The 19,552-nt window shown below is 48.6% G+C and overlaps 2 protein-coding genes across 2 annotated transcripts; both read left to right on the top strand.

Annotated features, from left to right (window-relative positions):
- Window positions 1–351: 351 nt before the first annotated feature.
- On the top strand, window positions 352–2,195 carry LOC118093016 (zinc transporter ZIP1-like). Its single transcript, XM_035131731.3, has 3 exons — window positions 352–488; window positions 581–711; window positions 1,316–2,195. Exons 1-3 carry the CDS (start codon window positions 374–376, stop codon window positions 1,997–1,999), a joined length of 930 nt encoding a protein of 309 aa, XP_034987622.1. The 5' UTR covers window positions 352–373; the 3' UTR covers window positions 2,000–2,195.
- Window positions 2,196–8,029: 5,834 nt separating this feature from the next.
- Window positions 8,030–19,343, top strand: PDIA3 (protein disulfide isomerase family A member 3). Its single transcript, XM_035132156.3, has 13 exons — window positions 8,030–8,282; window positions 11,066–11,144; window positions 11,498–11,615; window positions 11,940–12,044; window positions 12,498–12,627; window positions 13,209–13,325; window positions 13,431–13,556; window positions 14,715–14,897; window positions 15,061–15,169; window positions 16,287–16,415; window positions 16,636–16,715; window positions 17,424–17,481; window positions 18,926–19,343. Exons 1-13 carry the CDS (start codon window positions 8,140–8,142, stop codon window positions 19,043–19,045), a joined length of 1,497 nt encoding a protein of 498 aa, XP_034988047.1. The 5' UTR covers window positions 8,030–8,139; the 3' UTR covers window positions 19,046–19,343.
- The last annotated feature ends 209 nt before the right edge of the window (window positions 19,344–19,552 follow it).

The raw sequence follows: 19,552 nt of genomic DNA, 5'->3' as shown, positions 1-19,552 counted from the left end.
CCTCTAGTAGCAGAGGCTACAGAACCAAATGACGCCCCCTTGCCTCCGCCCTCCTCCGCAGCTACTGCTCTTGTCCATAGTCCTGGCCAGCGGGTGCCAAGGGGCCAGAGGAGAGCCTCTGCTCTCGGGGTCAAAGTCCACGGGCGGTTCCCTCCCCAGTCATAATTTCCCCCTCGGGTGGAGATAAAGCCGCTGAGAAGTGAGCCCGCAGCCACGCTCCCAGCCTTACCCTGGTGCACGTGGGCGCGAGCCCCGCCCCTGAGGCGGCAGCTGGCCAATCGGCGCCCTCCAATGGGCGGTACCCGTCACGTGGCGCGAAGGTTTAAATGCCCCTCGGCGCAGGCGGGGCGGGGCGCGTGGTCCAGGCTGCGCCATGGGCTCGCTGCAGGTTCTGAAGCTGGGCTGCCTGCTGGGGTTGGCGGTACTGCCGCTTCTCTGCGGCCTCCTGCCTGCCGTCCTTCTCAGCCTCCGGGGAGCTGCCGGGACCGGTGAGTGAGGGCGAGAGCAGGGCAGAGCTGGGAGGGGGTCGCGGCCCGGCTCCTCTCCCTCTCAGCGCCCGCTTTTCTTTCTCCCTCTGCAGGCTTCTTTGCGCGCTGGCGGGGCGTCCTGAGCTGCGCAGCCGGTGGCGTCTTCCTGTCCGCTTGCCTGCTGGACATCGTGCCGGACTCGCTGGCCGACCTGCGCGAGGACCTGAGCCAACAGATCCCCCCGGTACCGAGTGGTGAAGGGCGGGGGATCAGGACACTGTGACCGGGCCCGGAGGGTTGGAGACGCATCACGGGCTGCAGCCCCCGAACAAAAAGTGGGGAGGGGGGCTCCAGCGAACATCTTGCTGGCGCTGCTGGACGCCGGAGTCCCGCTGGCCCTGCCCGCCCAGCTTTTGCGAGACAGCATGTGATGGGGCTGAGCTGACTCACACGCTCCTGTGCTCGGAGGAGGAGGGAAGAGGCCGGGAGATGTTGACTGGACAAAGGCCTGAGTTGCTTTCAGATTTGCCCTTTGCCCTGTGGGAAAGGTTAGGAGATCTTCAAATGGGCTGCTGACCTTCCCTCCATATTAAGCACACCAGGGCTGCACTGTAACCTTCTGAAAGCAATAGCCAAGCCTTCCTTTTACTGAAACCTGTTTAATTCCCAAGATAGGGATTGTTGCAGCCCTGGGGAAGAATTATCAGGAGCCCAGAGGCTCTGGAGCTCCTTTGGTGGTTTGGCCCTCCTGGCTCCAGGGGAGATGCCCTTAGGTGGGAGTCGGGGCCTCGGGGGAACAGTTTCTCTACTAACCTGATGGTGCCTCCCTTTTCTTCCCTGCCCCACAGCTGGACTTCCCGGTGCCCGAACTGGTCCTGGCGCTGGGCTTCCTGTTGGTCCTGGTCCTAGAGCACATCATCCTGGCCTGTAGCGAGCGGCAGGGGGATGAGGCCTCCCTGCCCCTCTTGCCTTGCCCCTCTCCTTCACACTCCGAAGAAGGCAGCCTGGCTGAGCAGCAACAGCAGCAGCGCTTGGAGGCGGGGACCCCCCACTGCCACATGGGGGACACCAAAGCACCCTCGTCCTTCCGCTCCCTGGTGCTGACCCTCTCGCTCTCCTTCCACTCAGTGTTTGAGGGCCTGGCGGTGGGCCTGCAGGACACAGAATCAAAGGTCCTCCAGCTGGCTGTGGCCATTCTCCTCCACAAGACCATCATCGCTGCCAGCTTGGCCCTGCTGCTGCTCCAGAGCCGCCTCCCCCTGCGCTGGCTGGCAGCCTCCATCATCACCTTTGCGTTGATGTCCCCTCTGGGTGTCGGGCTGGGCATGGCTGTGATGCAGAACCCTGATGCAGGCGGCAGTCCCACCATGACCCGGAGTGTGCTGGAAGGCGTGGCCGCCGGGACCTTCATGTACATCACCTTCCTGGAAATCTTGCCTCAGGAGCTGAACGATCCTGCCAGGCGCCTGCTCAAAGTCCTTGCTGTGCTGCTGGGTTTCTCAGGGATGGCTGGCCTGCGCTTCTTGGGCTGAGGGCCAGCAGCTGAGTGAGATGCCCTTCCCTGCAGAGATGGACGCTGGCAGGCTCGGCTTCACAGGAGGCAGCTTTTTAGAATGAAGAGATGGTGGCTTCTCTCCTCCCGTTTCCCCTTCTTCCCAAGCGGACACTGATAGGCTGTGCCTTCAAATGTTTTTATTAAAGATCTGACCACTTTATAACTATTTGGAACTAACGCCTTTCTGGCTCTTATTTGCTCTTTCCACCTCACCCAAATTCCTGTGACAGTTCTGTCACAGCATAGTTCTGTTCTTTGCTCAGGTGATAAGAAATTGCTTTAGTCTTTCCCCTTCAGTCCCCCACAGCAATTGGGAAGACAGCTAGGAAAGGGGAATTGGAGTAGGGTGTGTGCGGAGACCCAAAACCAGATAGGGCCGCAGTGCCCCCTGCTGGGAAGATATATAGGCAGCTGCCAAAAATAGCTTGGCACATTTACTTTTGCTGGCTGCAACTCTTAGGAGGGTCTCTGCCAGAGAAATTGGTTGTTTTCATTGTCCACTACTGGATCATTTTAGCTGAAGGTGCTGCTGTGGTTTGAACCTGTGACCTTCTGCATGCAAAGCAGCTGCTCCATCATTGGGCTGTGGCCTTTCTCCAAAGGCTTTCCTTCTGACATGTTTTAAACTAACATGGGGGAGTTTGCAACCAGTTACTAGTTGGAGAGGATGCTATATTTGTTTCTGAAACCAAAAAGGCAAAGGGTGCTGATACCTGAAAGGAAACATTTATAGCAAGCAGCACCTCATGAAACTAGGTGAGATCAGAGAGTTTTGCTCAGCTCTGACTCTTTCCTTGAAGTGGAAAGGGAGCCATTTGTGCCTTGATAGATTTTTGGCAGAGTTGGGCTCCTGTCAGCATCAGATGATTGAACTGTGGGCGCAGCAAAACTGTACACTTATTAAAGGTGTTGCCAAACTTACATGTGTACCTGACTGCACTTTATGTGGCTTATACATATTACAAGAGTGATATCTGGGGTTTCAAACCTGGAACTCCCTTGCCGGGTAGTGAGGGTATATTGTACTGTAATTTTACTTGCTTTATTACCAGACTTAAAAAAACCCCCACAAATTCCACTGCCAATTTGGACTTTAAAACAGCAAGACATTAATGTTGAAATCTGGGTTAGACAATGTTACTGTTAGGGTGGATTTGTAGCTGGTTGACTGACCAAAAGAATGTTCACCAACAGTTCCTCATCATCCTGAAAAGTGACCAATGGGGTGCCACAGGATTTTTTCCAGGGCCCAGTGTTGTTCGATATCTGTATAAATGACTTGAATTAAGGAATAGAGGGGGTGCTCATCAAATCTGACATCAAACTTGGGAGGCTAATAAAGAATCATAGAGTTGGAAGGGAGTCCAAGGGTCATCTAGTTCAACCCCCTGCAACACAGGAATGTCAACTAAAGCATCCATGACAGATGGCCATCCAACCTCTGCTTAAAAACCTCCAGAGGAGGAGAATACACAACCTCCTGAGGGACACCATTCCACTGTTGATTAGTGCTTACTGTCAGAAAGTTCTTTCTGATGTTTAGTCAGAATTTCCTTTCTTGTAACCTGAAGCCATTTGTTCATGGGTATATAATGGGCGGTATATAAATTCGATTAATAAAATATCTCCTCCAGAGCAGGAGAAAACAAGCTTGCTCCATCTTCCATGTGACAGCCCATAGGATATTTGAAAAGGGCTATTGTGTCTCCTAACAGTCTCCTCTTTTCCAGACTACTCATCTTCAAATGTTGCTCATTAGGCTTGGCTTCCAGACCCTTGATCATCATGGTTGCCATCCTCTGCACAATAGATAAAATCTCAATAGGGACAAATGTACAGTTCTACACCTAGCAAGGAATATTCAGGTGCACAAGATATAGAATGAGGGACATCTGGCTTGAAAGGGAGCGAGGAGTCTTGGTAGACCACAACCTTAGCATGAGTCAACAGTGTGATCCAGCTAGTGCAATGCTAGGCTGCATCAGCAGAAATAATAGTGTCTAGATCAGGAATCCCCAAACTCGGCCCTCCAGATGTTTTGGGACTACAACTCCCATCATCCCTGACCACTGGCCCTGTTAGCTAGGGATGATGGGAGTTGTAGTCCCAAAACATCTGGAGGGCCGAGTTTGGGGATGCCTGGTCTAGATCAAGGGAAGTAATAGTACTGTTCTATTCTGCCTTGGTCAGACCCCACCTGGAGTCCCGTGTTCAGTTCTGGCCACCACAATTTAAGGAGCATATTGACAAGCTGGAACATGTGCAGAGGAGGACAACCAAAATGATCAAGGGGCTGGAAACCAAACCTTATGAGGAATAGTTGAGGAAGCTGGGTATGTTTAGCCTGGAGAAGAGGAAACTTGAGAGGTGATATGATAGTCATCTTCTAATATCTGAAAGGTTACATGGAAGATGGAGCAAGTTTGTTTTCTGCTGCTCTGGAGGGTGGGACCCAAAACAAGTGACAATAAAAGAGATTCCGATGAAATATTAGCAATAACTTTCTGAAGGTCAGAGCTGCCAGAACTTCTTGGGGAGCAATGGGTTTCCCATTTACAGAATCAAAATCTGTTTGTATAGCAAATACGGAAAAAGGCAGGGATGGTGAAGGACCACTGGCCTGTAGACCACCGAGCCAAGGTGGCATCAGGTAACATTGCTCATAAATACAGGGTCCAGTCTGATGAACAAATAAAAGGCCAGGTGCTTTCCCATTGCAACAAAGATGACAGCAGCTGGTAACATCACAGCTTCAGGAAGTGGGCATCCCCCATCACAACACTGGGCTGGGGAGAGAGGTTTAAACCACTCTGCTGTGCTGAGCATGAAAACCACTTCTTCCCTGCTTGATTCTGCTAGATGTGTGCAACCATGTCACGAGATGGCCAGGCCTGTTGCTAGTCTCTAGTGGTGATGCAATGGGTTGACGTGGTCCTGTTCAAGTGACCCTCAAGTTAAGACTTGTGTTTGTTTGGCTAATTGCATAATGATGTGTTAGCATATAGCTAGAGTTCTTGCAATTGGCTAATTGCATAATGATGTGTTAGCATATAGCTGGAGTTCTTGTTCGTCTCAATTCCGTGTCTACACATAATCCCTTTTCAGCGAGGGCAGCCCCTCTAAGCCAAAAGTTTGCCTCCTCTTCAACCAATATGTACACGTTGCATTGCTGAGCATAGCTAAAGGAATTGCGTAACAGGGCATGTGCAGTCAAATGAAATGAGCGCCTTCATAAAAAAGATGCTGCATCTCTAGGCCAGGATCTCTACATGTCAGGAAAGAAAACGCATAGAAATACAGGCTTATTGTTATTATTAAATTTGTATACCACCCTTCATCCATAGCTGCCAAGTTCTCCCTTTTTTTAAGGGAAATTCCCTTATGCTGAATAGGCTTCCTCGTGAGAAATGGGAAAACTTGGCAGCTATGCCTTCATCTGAAGAGCTGTGTGTCACCAAGTTTTAAAGTTGTATATCTCCTGCAAACACCTTCATATGCAAAAAGAGTCCTTAATACCTGACCAAAGACCCAGGGCTTTCCCCCTCCCATGAGAGGGAAGAGATTAATCTTTATATCTTTTACTTCTGAAGCTTCTCTCAAATTATTGGTTAATACTTCCAGGACCGTGATGAATAATAATGGTGACAACGGACACGCCTGTCTAGTACCTTTAGTTATATCAATATTTTCTGTCAAAACGTTATTCACAATCAATTTTGCCTTTTGTTCAGAATATATTGCATCTATACCTTTCAGGAAAGATCCTCCTATCCCCATCTTTTCCAAACTTTTCTTCATGAAATGCCAAGAAATATTATCAAAAGCTTTTTCTGCATCTATAAACATTAATACTGCTTGCTTATCATTCCTGGTCTCCAAATATTCTATTATATCCCCAATACGTCTTACATTATCTTTTAATTGTCTGCCAGGAAGAAAGCCTGCTCGGACTTTATGAATTAAATGATGTTTTTATGGGAGAGAAGAAAATTGGTTTTGAGGATAAAAAAATCTAGATTTCAAATTGAGCTGTTGGAAGGCAGAAGTAAACTGTTATCAAAAATTTACAATTTGTTACTGGAATGATATACAATGGATGAACAGACAAAAGAGGTTATGATAAAATGAGCAATGTACTTTGGGCATAATATTGAATATGATGTGTGGTTAAAACTGTGGAATGAAAATTAAAATTTACAGCGTGCATGGCATTAAAAGAAAATGTAATGAAAATGATGTATAGATGGTATTGGACACCGGTAAAATTGGCTAAAGTGTACAGGATGACTAATAGAATGTGTTGGAAATGCAAAGAAAAAGATGGAGATTTTTATCATATGTGGTGGACATGTGACAAAATAAGATGCTTTTGGGAGATGTTATATAATGACTTAAAAAGATGCTTAAATATACTTTCCCTTAAAAAACTGGAAACATTTCTGCTGGGGTTGATGGGGGAAGAAATTGCGAAAGCAGACCAAAGACTGTTTTTATATGCCACAGTTGCGGCAAGAACTTTATTAGGCCAAAAGTGGAAATCACAAGAAATACTGTACCAATGTTTGTGGAGTGGCAGACGAAATTGATGGACTATGCAGAACTGACAAAATTGACTTGCAGAGTCAGGAACCAGGACATATAATTCCAGAGAGACTGGAGTAAATTTATTGACTATATTAATAATCATTGTAAAAGTTTGAAGACACTAGCAAGACTGAAATAATTCCTACGATATGGACTTTACAGTTTAAGAAATAAATGCGACATATAGATTGGTAATAGAAAGCTTGTTGAAGGGGGGGAAGGAAGTCTTAAGCTCAGTGGAGCATGGAAAGATTAGATTGGTGATGTAAATTGGAATTATTGTTTGATGGAAAATGAATAAAAATTATAGTAAAAAAGAGAGGGTGGGGAGACGAGATAAAAAAGCTGAGCTGCTCCTTAGAATCGTAGAATTGGAAGGGACCTCAGGGTCATCTAATCCAAATCCTAGCAATGCAGGAATCTCAACTTCTTTGGCAATCACTCACCAAATCTCAACTAGACCACACACGACAGTCTTGCTTATTTTTTGTGAGTGAACTTGAACAGTGAATGTAGTGGATAGGGTAGGGTTGGTTCAGTTCAGAGCCACAATACCAAGGTTCATATTATATTGTTTTTTCTTTCTGTCTGCTTCCCTTTTATTCCTAACAATGTCTCCTAAATTGACTGCTGAAGTAGGTCTGTTTCCCATAGAATTCCCACGTGCCTAGATGCATGGCATTCAAGTTACTGGGTTTAGGATCAGTAGCTCATAAGGAAACAGAGATGCAGTTGGTCTCAAGAGTTCCTGGTTGAGGGGGGGGGGGTCTGTCAGGGAAATGAGCGAGCTGCTTTGATCTTGGAGAAAGAAAAGGCAGCTGGAAGCTAGCTCGCTCTGCTTTCCCCAGCAATTTGTGTGCGTAGGTTTGACTGAGAAGTGCTAGGCCACTGGCTCAAAACATTTTTTAAAAAAGTAATTGCTTTAATGCATCCCAGGTTCCTTCCTATTTGGAGATGCAAGAGTAAGTGGGGAGGGTGGCGGCGGCAGGCGCCGGAGAGAAAGGCCCACTGTCAGCATTGCAGGGCTGTTGTGCTGCAGTTGGGCAACGAGGGTGCTACAAGAGTTTGGCTTCAGCCGCTCCGCCGAGGGACCAGCTCTTCACAATAGGGGGCACTTTTCGAAAAAGGCGCCGACATCTCTCTAGCTAGCCCTCAGCCGCAGCTCTTGAGGGGGAGACGAGGGAGGCAATGGCGGGAGGCCGGGCCAACCCGCGAAGCCCGCTCTGGAGCGCGAGCCCAGGGCGGCCCCTCGCGGCATCGCTATGACGACGAGCGTAGAGCCACCCAGCCTCCTCCTGCCACTATTTCTCCTCCTCATTGGCCGCCCTCCCGCCGGCGTGGGCCAGTGAGCAGCTGCCACACTGCAAATCCGGCCCCGTCTCCTGGAGGGGCGGGACTTCCGCCTCCTCTTTAGCTTTCCGCTGAGGCGAGAACGAGAGAAAACGAAAGTCGCCTCAGCCGCCGCTTTCTCCGGCTCGTTCTCCGTCTTCCTCACCTTTCTCCCTCTTTCTCGTTCGCCGGCGGCTGGGCCTCATGGAGGCGCTTCTCCTCGCCCTGCTCCTCGCCCTTGTGCCGCTGCCGGGACGTGCCTCGGACGTGCTCGAGCTCAGCGATGAGGACTTCGACAGCGGCCTGGCCGACCGCAGCGTCGCCCTCGTCGAGTTCTACGCCCCATGGTGGGTCGGAGGAAGAGAAGGGCGGGCGGGGAGGGCAACGGGGCCAGGGCGTTCATGGGGGGCGGGGCGGCCCCCGCTGCTTCGGCTCTGCGCGCGCAGGAAGAGGAGCGGCACGTTTCTCGTGCGCGCGCCTCCCACAGGTCCACAGACAGACGGGGAGAGGGAGGTCGGCAGGCCGGTGGATCCCCTCGTTGCTGCCGCTGCCTTAACTGGCGCGGAGCCGAGAATGGGAAGAGCGAGGGAGGAAAGGAAGGAGGGAGTCCGCCTGCCGATCTCCCTCTCGCCGCTACCTCTTGTCAGGCCTGTGGGGGTGAATTCTGCGCATTCCGGAAGCGATATTCGCGGAGGCCTCTCCGCGATTCGCCCGGCTGCCGTGAAGGGCAGATGGTTTGGGTTGGTAGCGGCCTCTTTGTCGGGCGGGGAAAGCCGCGGTGATTCCGGCGCTGGTGCAGCAGCCGGTTTTGAAACTGCAGCCCCCAGGCTACAGCGGGGCAAGTGCCTGCGGTGGGCGGGATCTTATTGCCGTGGCTGCTCCCGGTTGGCTGTTCCGCGGGGCTGTCACTACCAGGGATTGGCTGTGGCTCCCCTGGGAAGTGCCCGCTACCTTTGCGGAGAAGTTGGGGCAGCCATCAGGGCGTCTTATCGGCAGAAACAGAAGAAGGTTGGCCGCCTGCTAGCCTTCGGTGGCTAGTTGGCTCTTGATGGACCAGCAACCGTGGGCGCTACCCTTGTGAGCATGGCGAAGCCTCCTCGCTCTGTTCGCTTCATGGGGTTGATGGGGCCACTATTGGCTTGTGCTTGTTGCGGGAGCCGGATGCCCTTGCCAAGCAAGATGTATGATTCATGGTGCCCAGCCCACTGGCTTCATATGGTTCCTAAACAACGGTGCAAAACTGTCCACTAACCACTTTAATTTACAGCTAAATAAGAGTACCATTTACATTGCTTCATATAGCCAAACCTTGCATCACTTTCGGTACATTGTTTTCTTTTTGCATGTTTTTCTTCTTGTGGGAATGTCTTCAAAATGTTCCCATATAAAGGGTCTTTCTTACAGTTGGCACCCCTAATATGTCAGATTAACAGAACAATCCTGCACAAGTTAGCTCAGAGTAAATTCCACTGAGTTCAGTGAGACTCTCTTTCAGGTAGGTGGGTACAGGACCACAGCCTAAAAGTGAGAATTAAGGACCAGCTCCTTGGACAGCTTTGCCTTATTTCCCACCACAACACAAAAAGACCCCATGAATGTTAGGCCAAAGCAAAATCCAATGGTTATTGGGCAGATTAGAGCAGTTTTGTTTTAAGTGTCTCAGTGGTCCTCGATTCAAATAAATCTCAGGATAGTGTATACTTGTAATAAAAGCAAAACATAGCCCACCACAGAACAATAGACAGTTTAGCATAAAGTCCCATGGTATGAGACTTGGTACACAAGGCCAACACTTTGCTGAAGACAAGCAGGTTTGGTCAGTGCCAAAACGGGAATCTGGGAACCATATTTATGCCTACATTTTGTAGGTTTAATGCAAGTATTCATATTTTAGTAATGATCAAATTGTGTATTCATATAGTAAATCCTCCTTTTGAATGTGCATCTGGTGGGGGCAATGATTCACTGTAGAGAAAACCACTCAAAATTACAGGCCAGCTAAACGCTAGCCCACTGAAGGCTGGCCAGATATAGGAAGCTGCAGGTCTAAGCCTATGCTGGGTGTATGGAAGAGGAGACTTCTGTTGTCTAGCAACCCACTTGATTTCTGTGTTGAGCAAAGAGGAGAGACATTGATCCATCCCTCCCATCACACTTGCATTGAACTCGCAACTGCCATTAGGGAAGGATCTCAGGAAATCAAAAGAGGCAGACAAAAAGGAGGTCAAGAGCCTGCTTTTGTCTAACTTGGCTTGCCCCTGATACAAGGCCATCAACTACCAGCTGCCTTCTGGGAAGGATCCTTGTAACTTTCGTGTTCTACCATATTGCTTATTCTTCTCCCTTGCCCCATGGATAGTGATGTTAATTGTAGTATGCCTCAAAAGCATTCATCGTCTGGAAGGCAGGATATTAATCACAATAAATAAATAAATTCTGGTGGTCTGTGCCAGACTAGTCCTTGAATACAAGGATGGGCTAATGTGCTTATATATAAATTATGTCACATTAACCTATTTCAGTGATGGGCAACCTTTTGAGCTTGATGTGTCAAAATTCACCAAAAAACCGAGCATAACTCAGGTGGTGTGTCACTTAGAGGAAAAAAACCATAATTTCACGATATTTATAGTTTAAATAGCAAAAATGTATAATTGTTTCCCCTTTAAAAAAGGAAAAAGGAGAGGGGGGAAATTATTAAAATTTTTTTAAAAAATAAAAAAATATTTTAAAATGGAAAAAATAAGGCAAAACCCAGAGGTCTTTCCCAGTGGGACTCTGGGCTCAGGCCTTCTTCCAACGGGTCTGCTGCTGGGGAGGTGGGCTCGGGTTGGGCCAGCGGCATTCCGCCAGTGGCCAGAAGTGAGGTCTCGGCATGCGGCAGCGTGTCACCAAAAATGGCTATGCGTGTCAGTGCCGACACACATGTCATAGGTTCGCCATCACTGACCTATTAATTCAAGAGTATTGACTTCTTTAAAACAAATTTAAAATTCAAAACCCTGCACAGTTTTAGTCATTGATTTTTATCTGACCTGTTGAGATGCAGGTGCTATTTTGGGCCAGCAACAGTCCTTGCTAATGAAAGAAAGTTGTATGCCAACCATGCATTGAATTTTTAATCTTGTAGGTGTGGACACTGTAAACGCCTTGCTCCTGAGTATGAGTCTGCTGCCACCAGGCTAAAGGGAATAGTTCCACTTGTGAAGGTTAGTTTTGCAATGTGCTTCTATGTGAAATTCATGCAGAAAAGGGACCTTTCCATAAGTTAAATTGGTTGACTACTGATAGTCGAGTTGGGAGTCAGTTCCATTGATGCCTGTGTGAATGTGGTGGGGAGTAACGTGGGATAAAAAGCTTTGTATCTATGTCTGCTGTTCTTTTGATCAAAGTCCCTGGAGGTATAGGAAGAGCCTCTGGTGGTGTTAGATGGGAATGTTTGGATGAGGACGTTTGCATGCATCCATGCTGTTGGCAATGTGCAGACTGGATGGTTGTTTCTTTAGAGATGTTAACATCCTTTACTGTGAAAATGGCAAACCCTGTTCACATTCTCTTTAAGGTTGACTGTACAGCAAACTCAAACACCTGCAACAAGTATGGAGTGAGTGGCTATCCAACTCTCAAGATCTTCAGGAACGGGGAAGAGTCTGGTACCTATGATGGTCCAAGAACAGCTGGTAAGGAGCTGTAGGCCAGGCTCAGTGAGTGCTAGAGGAGCTGGTTAATAGTCTGCAGCAGGCCTGGCACATGCATGCATATTATTGCATGCATGTTCTGCTTGTAGACTTCCCAACATCATTTGGTTGGCCTCTGCAAGAACAAGATGCTAGACAATATGGGCCTTTGTTCTGATCTAGCTGTTGGGCTCTTCTGATTGAGGCCTTCATTTAAAGGATATTTGTGTAATGCCTTGTATAGTGCAGTTTTTGAAGACATTGGATGTCCCCAAAGCAGTCCCTACATGCAGCCTGCCACTAACTATGCCAAACTTCTCTCCCAAGATGGAATTGTGAGCCACCTGAAGAAACAGGCTGGGCCAGCCTCAGTTGCTCTCCGCTCTGATACTTTTGAGAAATTCATCAGTGAAAAGGATCCTGCTGTGGTGGGTAAGTAGTGGGGGGGTTTGGGGTGGGGGAGGTGATCAGATTTTTTTTCCTGAGCCTTCGCATGCTAAGTGGTAGAGGGGGTTATCCAGTCTTGCTGGAATTGGGCATCATAGACTGTAGGTGTTAGCACAAGATCTCACACAGTTTTGAACTGGTAGTGCAGAGTTGCTTCTTCTATTCCAGTCTTTAAGTGTGGCACCCCGTTAACCTATCTCAGTAATAAAAATGTTCAGATAAAAACGTTCTGCAGTGTTGATTTGAGCCACTCCCAGCTTCAAATATTAGAATCCAGTGACTGGGTTCATTGGATGTAATTTGCAGGTTCTTGCATATGGCTCACTGGTTTGGGCAATCCAAGTTGTTTTTGTGTCCAGATGGAATAGCTAAACTGCTTCTGCTACTCCTCTTTCAAATGTTCAAATGGAGTCCTTTGTCTTTTATGATGTCCTGCAGGCTTCTTCAAGGAGTTGTTTGGTGATGCACATTCAGAGTACATGAAAGCAGCAAGCAACTTGAGAGACCATTACCGCTTTGGGCACACGAGTGATGAGGATCTAGTTAAGAAATATGAGCCAGATGGCGAGTAAGTAGCACATGGGCCTCTATTCTCCTGATTGGTCTACCAAAATATAAGAATATAAGACACACACTTCAGAAATGCATCTGGGCATAACAGCTCTGGCTGGCTTCCTGTTGATCCCCACAATGAATTCCCCCCACTTGCATAGCAAGCTGTTTCTGATGGATAGATCACTGGTTCTCTTTGGACTGAGCTTGAGCAACACTGAAATGGCTTGCCAGTATAGGCAAGCCATGTTCCTAGCAACTGTCTTTGTAAAATAGTGGTTGTACCTTCCACAGTCCTATGCAATGTCCCCCCCCCTCCAACACTCAAGTCCCTGCTGGGCTGCTTCCTGTTTGTTTTTCCTGCCACCTGAAGAGAGCAGGCAAGTCGGAGCTTGAGGTGCTTGCTGACTGTCATTCAGCTTTTCCTTGGGGAATTGGTTAAGCAGCTGAGACACCTGCTAGCAAATGTGGCTGGAAGCCCATGTTGAAAGAATAAGGGAGTCCTGTTAGTAAGCCAAGCCCTAGCAAGAGCACAGACTGTTTGAGGGTGATGTGTGCTTGGTTCACTGTCAAGTTGCACTGATCAACTTTCCACAGAGGCATTATCCTGTTCCGTCCCCCACACCTGGAAAACAAGTTTGAGGACAACACTGTGCGATACACAGAGGACAAGATCACAACTGGCAAGATCAAGAAGTTCCTTCAGGAGAACATGTAAGTGCATGGCAGCTTCTCTCCTACCAGTCAAGAGTGTGTGTCTGTGTCCACAGTGTGAGATCTACATGCTAATGTGAGTTTGGGGTTCCTTCTGTTCTTTAGCTTTGGCATCTGCCCACACATGACAGAAGACAACAAAGAGCTGATCCAAGGCAAGGACCTGCTGGTGGCTTATTATGACGTAGATTATGAAAAGAATCCCAAGGGCTCCAACTACTGGCGCAACAGGTGAGAACACAGCAAGGAATTCCCATGGGGAAGTGAAATGAGTGAGGCTGGAGAGACCTGCAAGCTACTGATATGTTCTGCCCCCACTGTCATAGGCAATGTGACCTGCCAGTTGCTGGGAATCATAGGTGGGGAGATCACTGCTGATGCTGCAATTGGGTCCTGCTTGCTGGCTTCCCACTGGGGCAGTGGTTTTCAGCCAGGGTGCCTTGGCACCCTGGGGTGCCTTGAATGATGGTCAGGGGTGCCTCCCTCCCTCCTTGGATGCTCTTTCACGTCTCTGCCTCCCTTGTGCGTCTGTTTGTTGCAGCATCCTTGGCTACAAGCTCTGCAGGCAGCCTCGTAGTAAGCAAGCAGGTGAGGGAGCCTAGCCAGCCAGTTCACCAGCCCTTTCTGTTGGGAATGAACAGACAAGTCCTATGCCCCTGTGGGGCAGGGGAGGCAGCTCAGAGACCTGCCCAGAGAGCTCCAAGGAGAGGAGAGAGGAGAGGAGGCTGAGAAAAAACTCTGTGAGGGAGGGTATTTGAAAAGAGTGAGAGGCTGCCAGCTCTGCAGGCAAGGGGTGACATAACTGGGCTCCTGAGTCCCACAGGGGTGTCACAGAAAGAATATAGTTGGTCAAGGGAGCAGTGGACTCAAAAAGGTTGAAAACATCTGCACAAGCATCTGGTTGACCACTGAGAGCAGTACACTTTGTCTTATCCAGTGGACTCTTACATCTGTGCCAGAGGCCATGCCTCTTGTGGCTGCTCTGTAGCCCAAACAGAAGGGCTGCAGCAGTTCCAGCATGCAAACCTCCCCCTCCTAGGAAGAGTGGGGGCAAGAAGCCAACAATAGTACATATAAGCTATGGAGGTCCCCCATCAGCAGTGAATAACTTACGGAATGAGACTGGGCAGTGACACTTCTGCCCTTGGCCAATCATTGGTGGCTCTTTGAGCCTGCTCCAAGCACACTTGATCCTTTAGCTATAGAATTTGGGACTGCTTTGACCTGAACACATCGCCACCTCTGCCTGAGCCAGGGTATTTCCAAAATTGGCTCTTAATTAATTAAAATGATTTGCTTGCCTTCATGCATGCCTTGAAGAAGACAGGTGTGCTGTGACTCCTGATTATCTTGGGCTATCACAAAAAAAGTTTGTCATTGCTTCTGCAGAGTGATGAAGGTAGCCCGGAGTTTCCTGGATGCTGGACACAAACTCAACTTTGCTGTTGCTAGTCGGAAGACCTTTGGTCATGAGCTCTCAGAGTTTGGATTGGATGGCTCTACCACTGATGTTCCTCTTGTTGCCATCAGGACAGCTAAGGGAGAGAAATTTGTCATGCAGGAGGAATTCTCGTAAGTGGAGCATTTGTTTATACTGCAAGGGTGCACACTGCTTCTGGGGTGGTCTGGAGTAGGGAATCCGGGACAGAAAGTGGGATTTCTTCTAGTGACTTTAGAAGTGGGATTACAAGTTGGGGAAGGACTGGTTGAAACAATTCTTTTGTTTGGTTTGCAGCCGTGATGGGAAGGCCCTGGAGAGATTCCTCCAGGATTATTTTGATGGAAACCTGAAGAAATACCTGAAATCTGAGCCCATCCCAGAGAACAATGATGGGCCTGTAAAGGTGGGAGCTGCTGTTTGTGCTGTCTCCTCAAGGGTGGTGGGAGCCTCAGGCCCTTTCAGATGATAATGGAGTTCCATCAGCCCTACCCAGCGTTGCCCAAAGATAAGGGATTATGGCAGCAATAGGCCAACGGCATCTGGAGGGTTCCCTATGCCTAGATTAAAAGAAACTAGAATAAGAATAACCAAGAAGGGGACTCCCCTGCTGTATTTTGGGTCATGTTGCAGCAGGTGGCCTTAAAGGTATGACTGACGTGCAATACCCCAAAACATCTCATATCAAATTCAAAAATGCCCACAAATTTCTCCACTTCATTCTAAGTGACATGCAGTTTAAGTAAGATTAATGTGCACATTTATTAACTTCAGCTCTTTCTGAGCTATGTCTTGAGGCTGTAGCCCCAGAGGGGCTGATGTTGATAGCTGCTGGGCAGTTTCATCAACAAACATGAAAAATACAATTTAAATTACAAGTTGGATTGAACAAGCCAAAAATTTGAACTACAAGCAAACCTTAAATTAGCTATGTTTTCTCTGAATTAAGTTTCAGTTTATATATCCTTGATGCATACCAAAACTGAACACCTGGAATTCAGGAATTCAATTCATAGGATTCAGAAATTTAATTCATAGATGGGAATCTGGCAGAGTTGGATGTGATCTATATATTGATACCACAGCCCCAAACCTCGCAGGTGGCTTCTTTCATCAGTTTCACATAAATATTATTTAGAACCAGAGACGAAGGCCACAGAGCAGGCCAGAGGTGGTCTCTCTCCCCACACACACCAGACCATCTTTTGAGGCTATCCTCTCATGTATGATATGCTACCTAGTTCCAGCCCATGCAAGCAGTCTAGAAGGATACCAGAAGTGTATCCTTTGACAAGCTATTAGGTTGTACTCCCCCATCCATTCCTTGGGACAAGTGTGGCCAGGGTGACCAAAATGAGTTTTTGTGCTTTGATGGTTTTGTAACAACAAAATAGATGCAGGTCAGGTAAACTGCTGGGAAAATGAGAAGCTTCCTGCATATTATTCAGCTTCTAATAACACTAAAATTAGGCACAGTGTGTCTTGGGAACCTCCCCTTTTGAGCCTGCATGTTCTCTCCCCAGGTGGTTGTGGCTGAGAACTTCGATGAAATCGTGAATGCTGAGGGCAAGGATGTGCTTGTGGAGTTCTATGCACCTTGGTGTGGCCACTGCAAGAACCTGGAACCCAAATACAAGGAGCTTGGAGAGAAGGTATGCCCAAGGGGAGGGAGGAGGATCCGAGTGCCTGAGTGTCTCTCTCCCTTAATAGATGTTCCTGTTCATAGGTGGCCAGAGAGAAGGGTTCTTATCTGCAGGGGCCTTGATACTGTGTATTTGAGCAAGGTTCTCGTAGGGGACTGGCACTGCTCTGCTATCATGAGTTGACTGCTTTTGCCAGTGTGTAATTGCTGACTGGGTTATCTTTCAACAGCTCGGCAAAGATCCCAACATTATTATAGCCAAGATGGATGCTACAGCCAATGATGTGCCTTCTCCCTACGAAGTGCGAGGGTAAGAGAATTATGCTTGGTAGCCACTGGCTGGTTCTTGCCTGCCCTCTGCTGTCAGTGACAGAGTAGCTGTCTTGCAGGTGCAGTATTGCAGTGTTTCTCAACCTTTTTTGGGCCACGGCACACTTGTTCCGTGAAAAAAATCACGAGGCACACCACCATTAAAAAAGTTTAAAAATTTAACTCTGTGCCGCCCTATATTGACTATAATTATGACTGTAAGAAACACTTGCCAATTGCTGTGTTGGTTGCAATCTCCTGTAATAAGGCTTCACAAGCCGTCCGGTGGGTCAGTGTTGTGTATTGGCGGCCGCCAGGCTCGTTTGCACTGAGCTTTGGGAAAGAGGAGGAGAAATATTGCTTTTCAGCGGGGGGCAGCAGTTTATATTGGCGGCCGCCAGGCACGTGACAATGCAAATCGCCCTTCTCGTCGCGGCACGTCGCGGCACACCAGCCAGCGTCTCACGGCACACTAGTGTGCCGCGGAACAGCGGTTGAGAAACGCTGCAGTATTGGGCCTTTTAGGAGGAGTCCTTTGCGCCCCACCCACATCTACATTGTATGCTTGCACTATGCCACCTTGAAGAATGGCTGCTGTATGGAAGCTTGTGTATGTAAATACCAGGCATGTTTCCTCCAGGTCAGTCATTCAAGATACCACTGAATGCTCTGCTGAGCGGTCCTTTTTCCTTTCTTTCTTTGTTGACAGCTTCCCTACAATTTATTTTTCGCCTGCGGGGAGCAAGCAAAGTCCAAAGAAATATGAGGTGAGTTCATGCTTGTAACGGGTTCACTAGAGCAGGGGTAGGCAACCTAAGGATGCGGCCCAATCACCTTCTCAATCCGGCCCATGGACGGTCTAGGAATCAGCATGTTTTTATATAAAAAGAATGTGTCCTTTTATTTAAAACTAGCTGGCCCTGCATGCGTTGCTGTGTGTTAGTCTGTCAAATGGAGGGTAATAGGCCCCCTTCAGATCCCCCTGAGCCTCAGAGTCCCCCTGTTTTACAGGATCTCGTGGTGGAGGTGGGGTTTGTGGGTGTGGTGCGTTGTTGTGGCTAATCCCTGTGACTGCCCCCACGTGTCCTGATCCATGATCTATTCTGCCCCCCCCCCCCGGTGACTGGCGTATCTCATGACGTTTTGAAGGATGGTGTTTATTTTTGTCTTGTGGTTATTTGGGGGGGGATTGGGGGGGTAGTGCTGCTACATTTTAAAGTAAAAACCCCTTGCCATGCCCCCAAGTGTGTTGCTGTGGGTTATCCCCCCCCCCCGGGCCTAGTGGGGGGCCTGGCAGGGGCCTACGTAAAACAAAGGCCGTGCTGCATCCTGCAATCCATGCACTTGTCTTCTCTCCCCTCCCCCCCCCGGGCCTAGTGGGGGCATGGCGGCCTGGCAGGGGCCTACATAAAACAAAGGCCGTGCTGCGACCTGCGATCCGGGCGCTCGCCCTCTCTCTCCCCCCCCCCCGGGCCTAGTGGGGGCCTAGCGGCCTGGCAGGGGCCTAGGGGTCTGAGAATGGCCACATTGGTGGTTTCAGTTGCTTGGTTGATGATGTCATTATTTGGTTTGTGGGTGTGGTGTAGATTTCACAAGAAGGGAGGGGGTGTACTGTGGGAGGAATTCCACTTGAGGGTGCTGTTTTACTTTGTGGAAAAGCAGTACCTGCCCAGGTGTGAGATTTGAGGGATTTTTGTTTCTAACAACCCTCGGGGAGTGGCCTGGATCGCTGTGTCAAAATTTCAAGACGATCGGTCAACGGTTACGGAGAAAAGTAGAACACGCACTTTCACGATTTTTACATTTTTCTATATATAGATGTATCTCTGGGTTATTTGTGGGGCCTGCCTGGTGTTTTTACATGAGTAGAATGTGTACTTTTCTTGGAAATGCATCTCTGGGTTATTTGTGGGCATAGGAATTCGATCATTTTTATTTTATTTTTTTCAAAATATAGTCCGTCCCACATCATGGTCTGAGGGACGATGGGCTGGCCCACAGCTGAAAAAGGTTGCTGACCCCTGCCCTAGAGTAATAATAAGCAGTTGCAATGAAGTCTTCTTCATTCTTGCTTTTGCCCATTAATCCTAAAATATGGCAAGTGGCATAAATGATCAAGTGGAATGTGTTGAGGGTGCTGTATGTGTTAGTGATTGGAACTTAATGCCTTGAGCACTGCTGCACTTTGCCTGACTTGTGTCTTCTTGACAGGGGGGGCGTGAGGTGAATGACTTTGTCAGCTACCTGAAGCGGGAGGCCACTTACCCACCCATTCTACAGGAAGATGAAAAACCCAAGAAGAAGAAGAAGGCACCCAAGGAGGATCTGTGAGCGGGGAGGGGGGCTTGGTGTCATCATCGCCCTTGTCTGCAGAAGAGCCCATGGCCACTCCTGGAGGTGGGGCCCTGTGGGGCAGTCTAAGCTGTTGGAAAGTGAAGCCACATTGAGCAGAGGGGACCCAGCTGCTGCTGCTGTTCTGTTTAATTTCCTGCCCCCTCATCTCTTAACTGCACTGGCCTTGAATGCCCTGGACTGGCTGATATTTGTGGGTGGGGAGGGGGAGGGTTTGTTTTCTAATTTTTTGTACATTTGGAGAAGTGAATCAATAAATGACCCCCTTAGGCCCCAAGTTGCCTTTCTGTGATGATGGGAGGGGAAAGATTTCTCCCTGTCTCTTGGAGCAGCATACATTTACCTGTGCTAGCTTGGGAAGCTGCTCTGCCAGATAGCTTTTGTTCCCTTTAGAAGTTACTGAACAATTCAGCTGTCCTTGAGAAGTTTGCGTGTTGATTTTAGCTTGGGATAGCCTAGCTCTGCAGATGGGCCTAAGCAGCATTG

The sequence above is a fragment of the Zootoca vivipara genome, chromosome 13 (genome assembly GCF_965207765.1).
Source record: "Zootoca vivipara chromosome 13, rZooViv2.hap1.1, whole genome shotgun sequence".
NCBI classification, from domain to species: Eukaryota; Metazoa; Chordata; class Lepidosauria; order Squamata; family Lacertidae; genus Zootoca; species Zootoca vivipara.
Note: the sequence above shows the minus strand (reverse complement) of the source record. Positions and strands in the feature narration are given on the sequence as shown.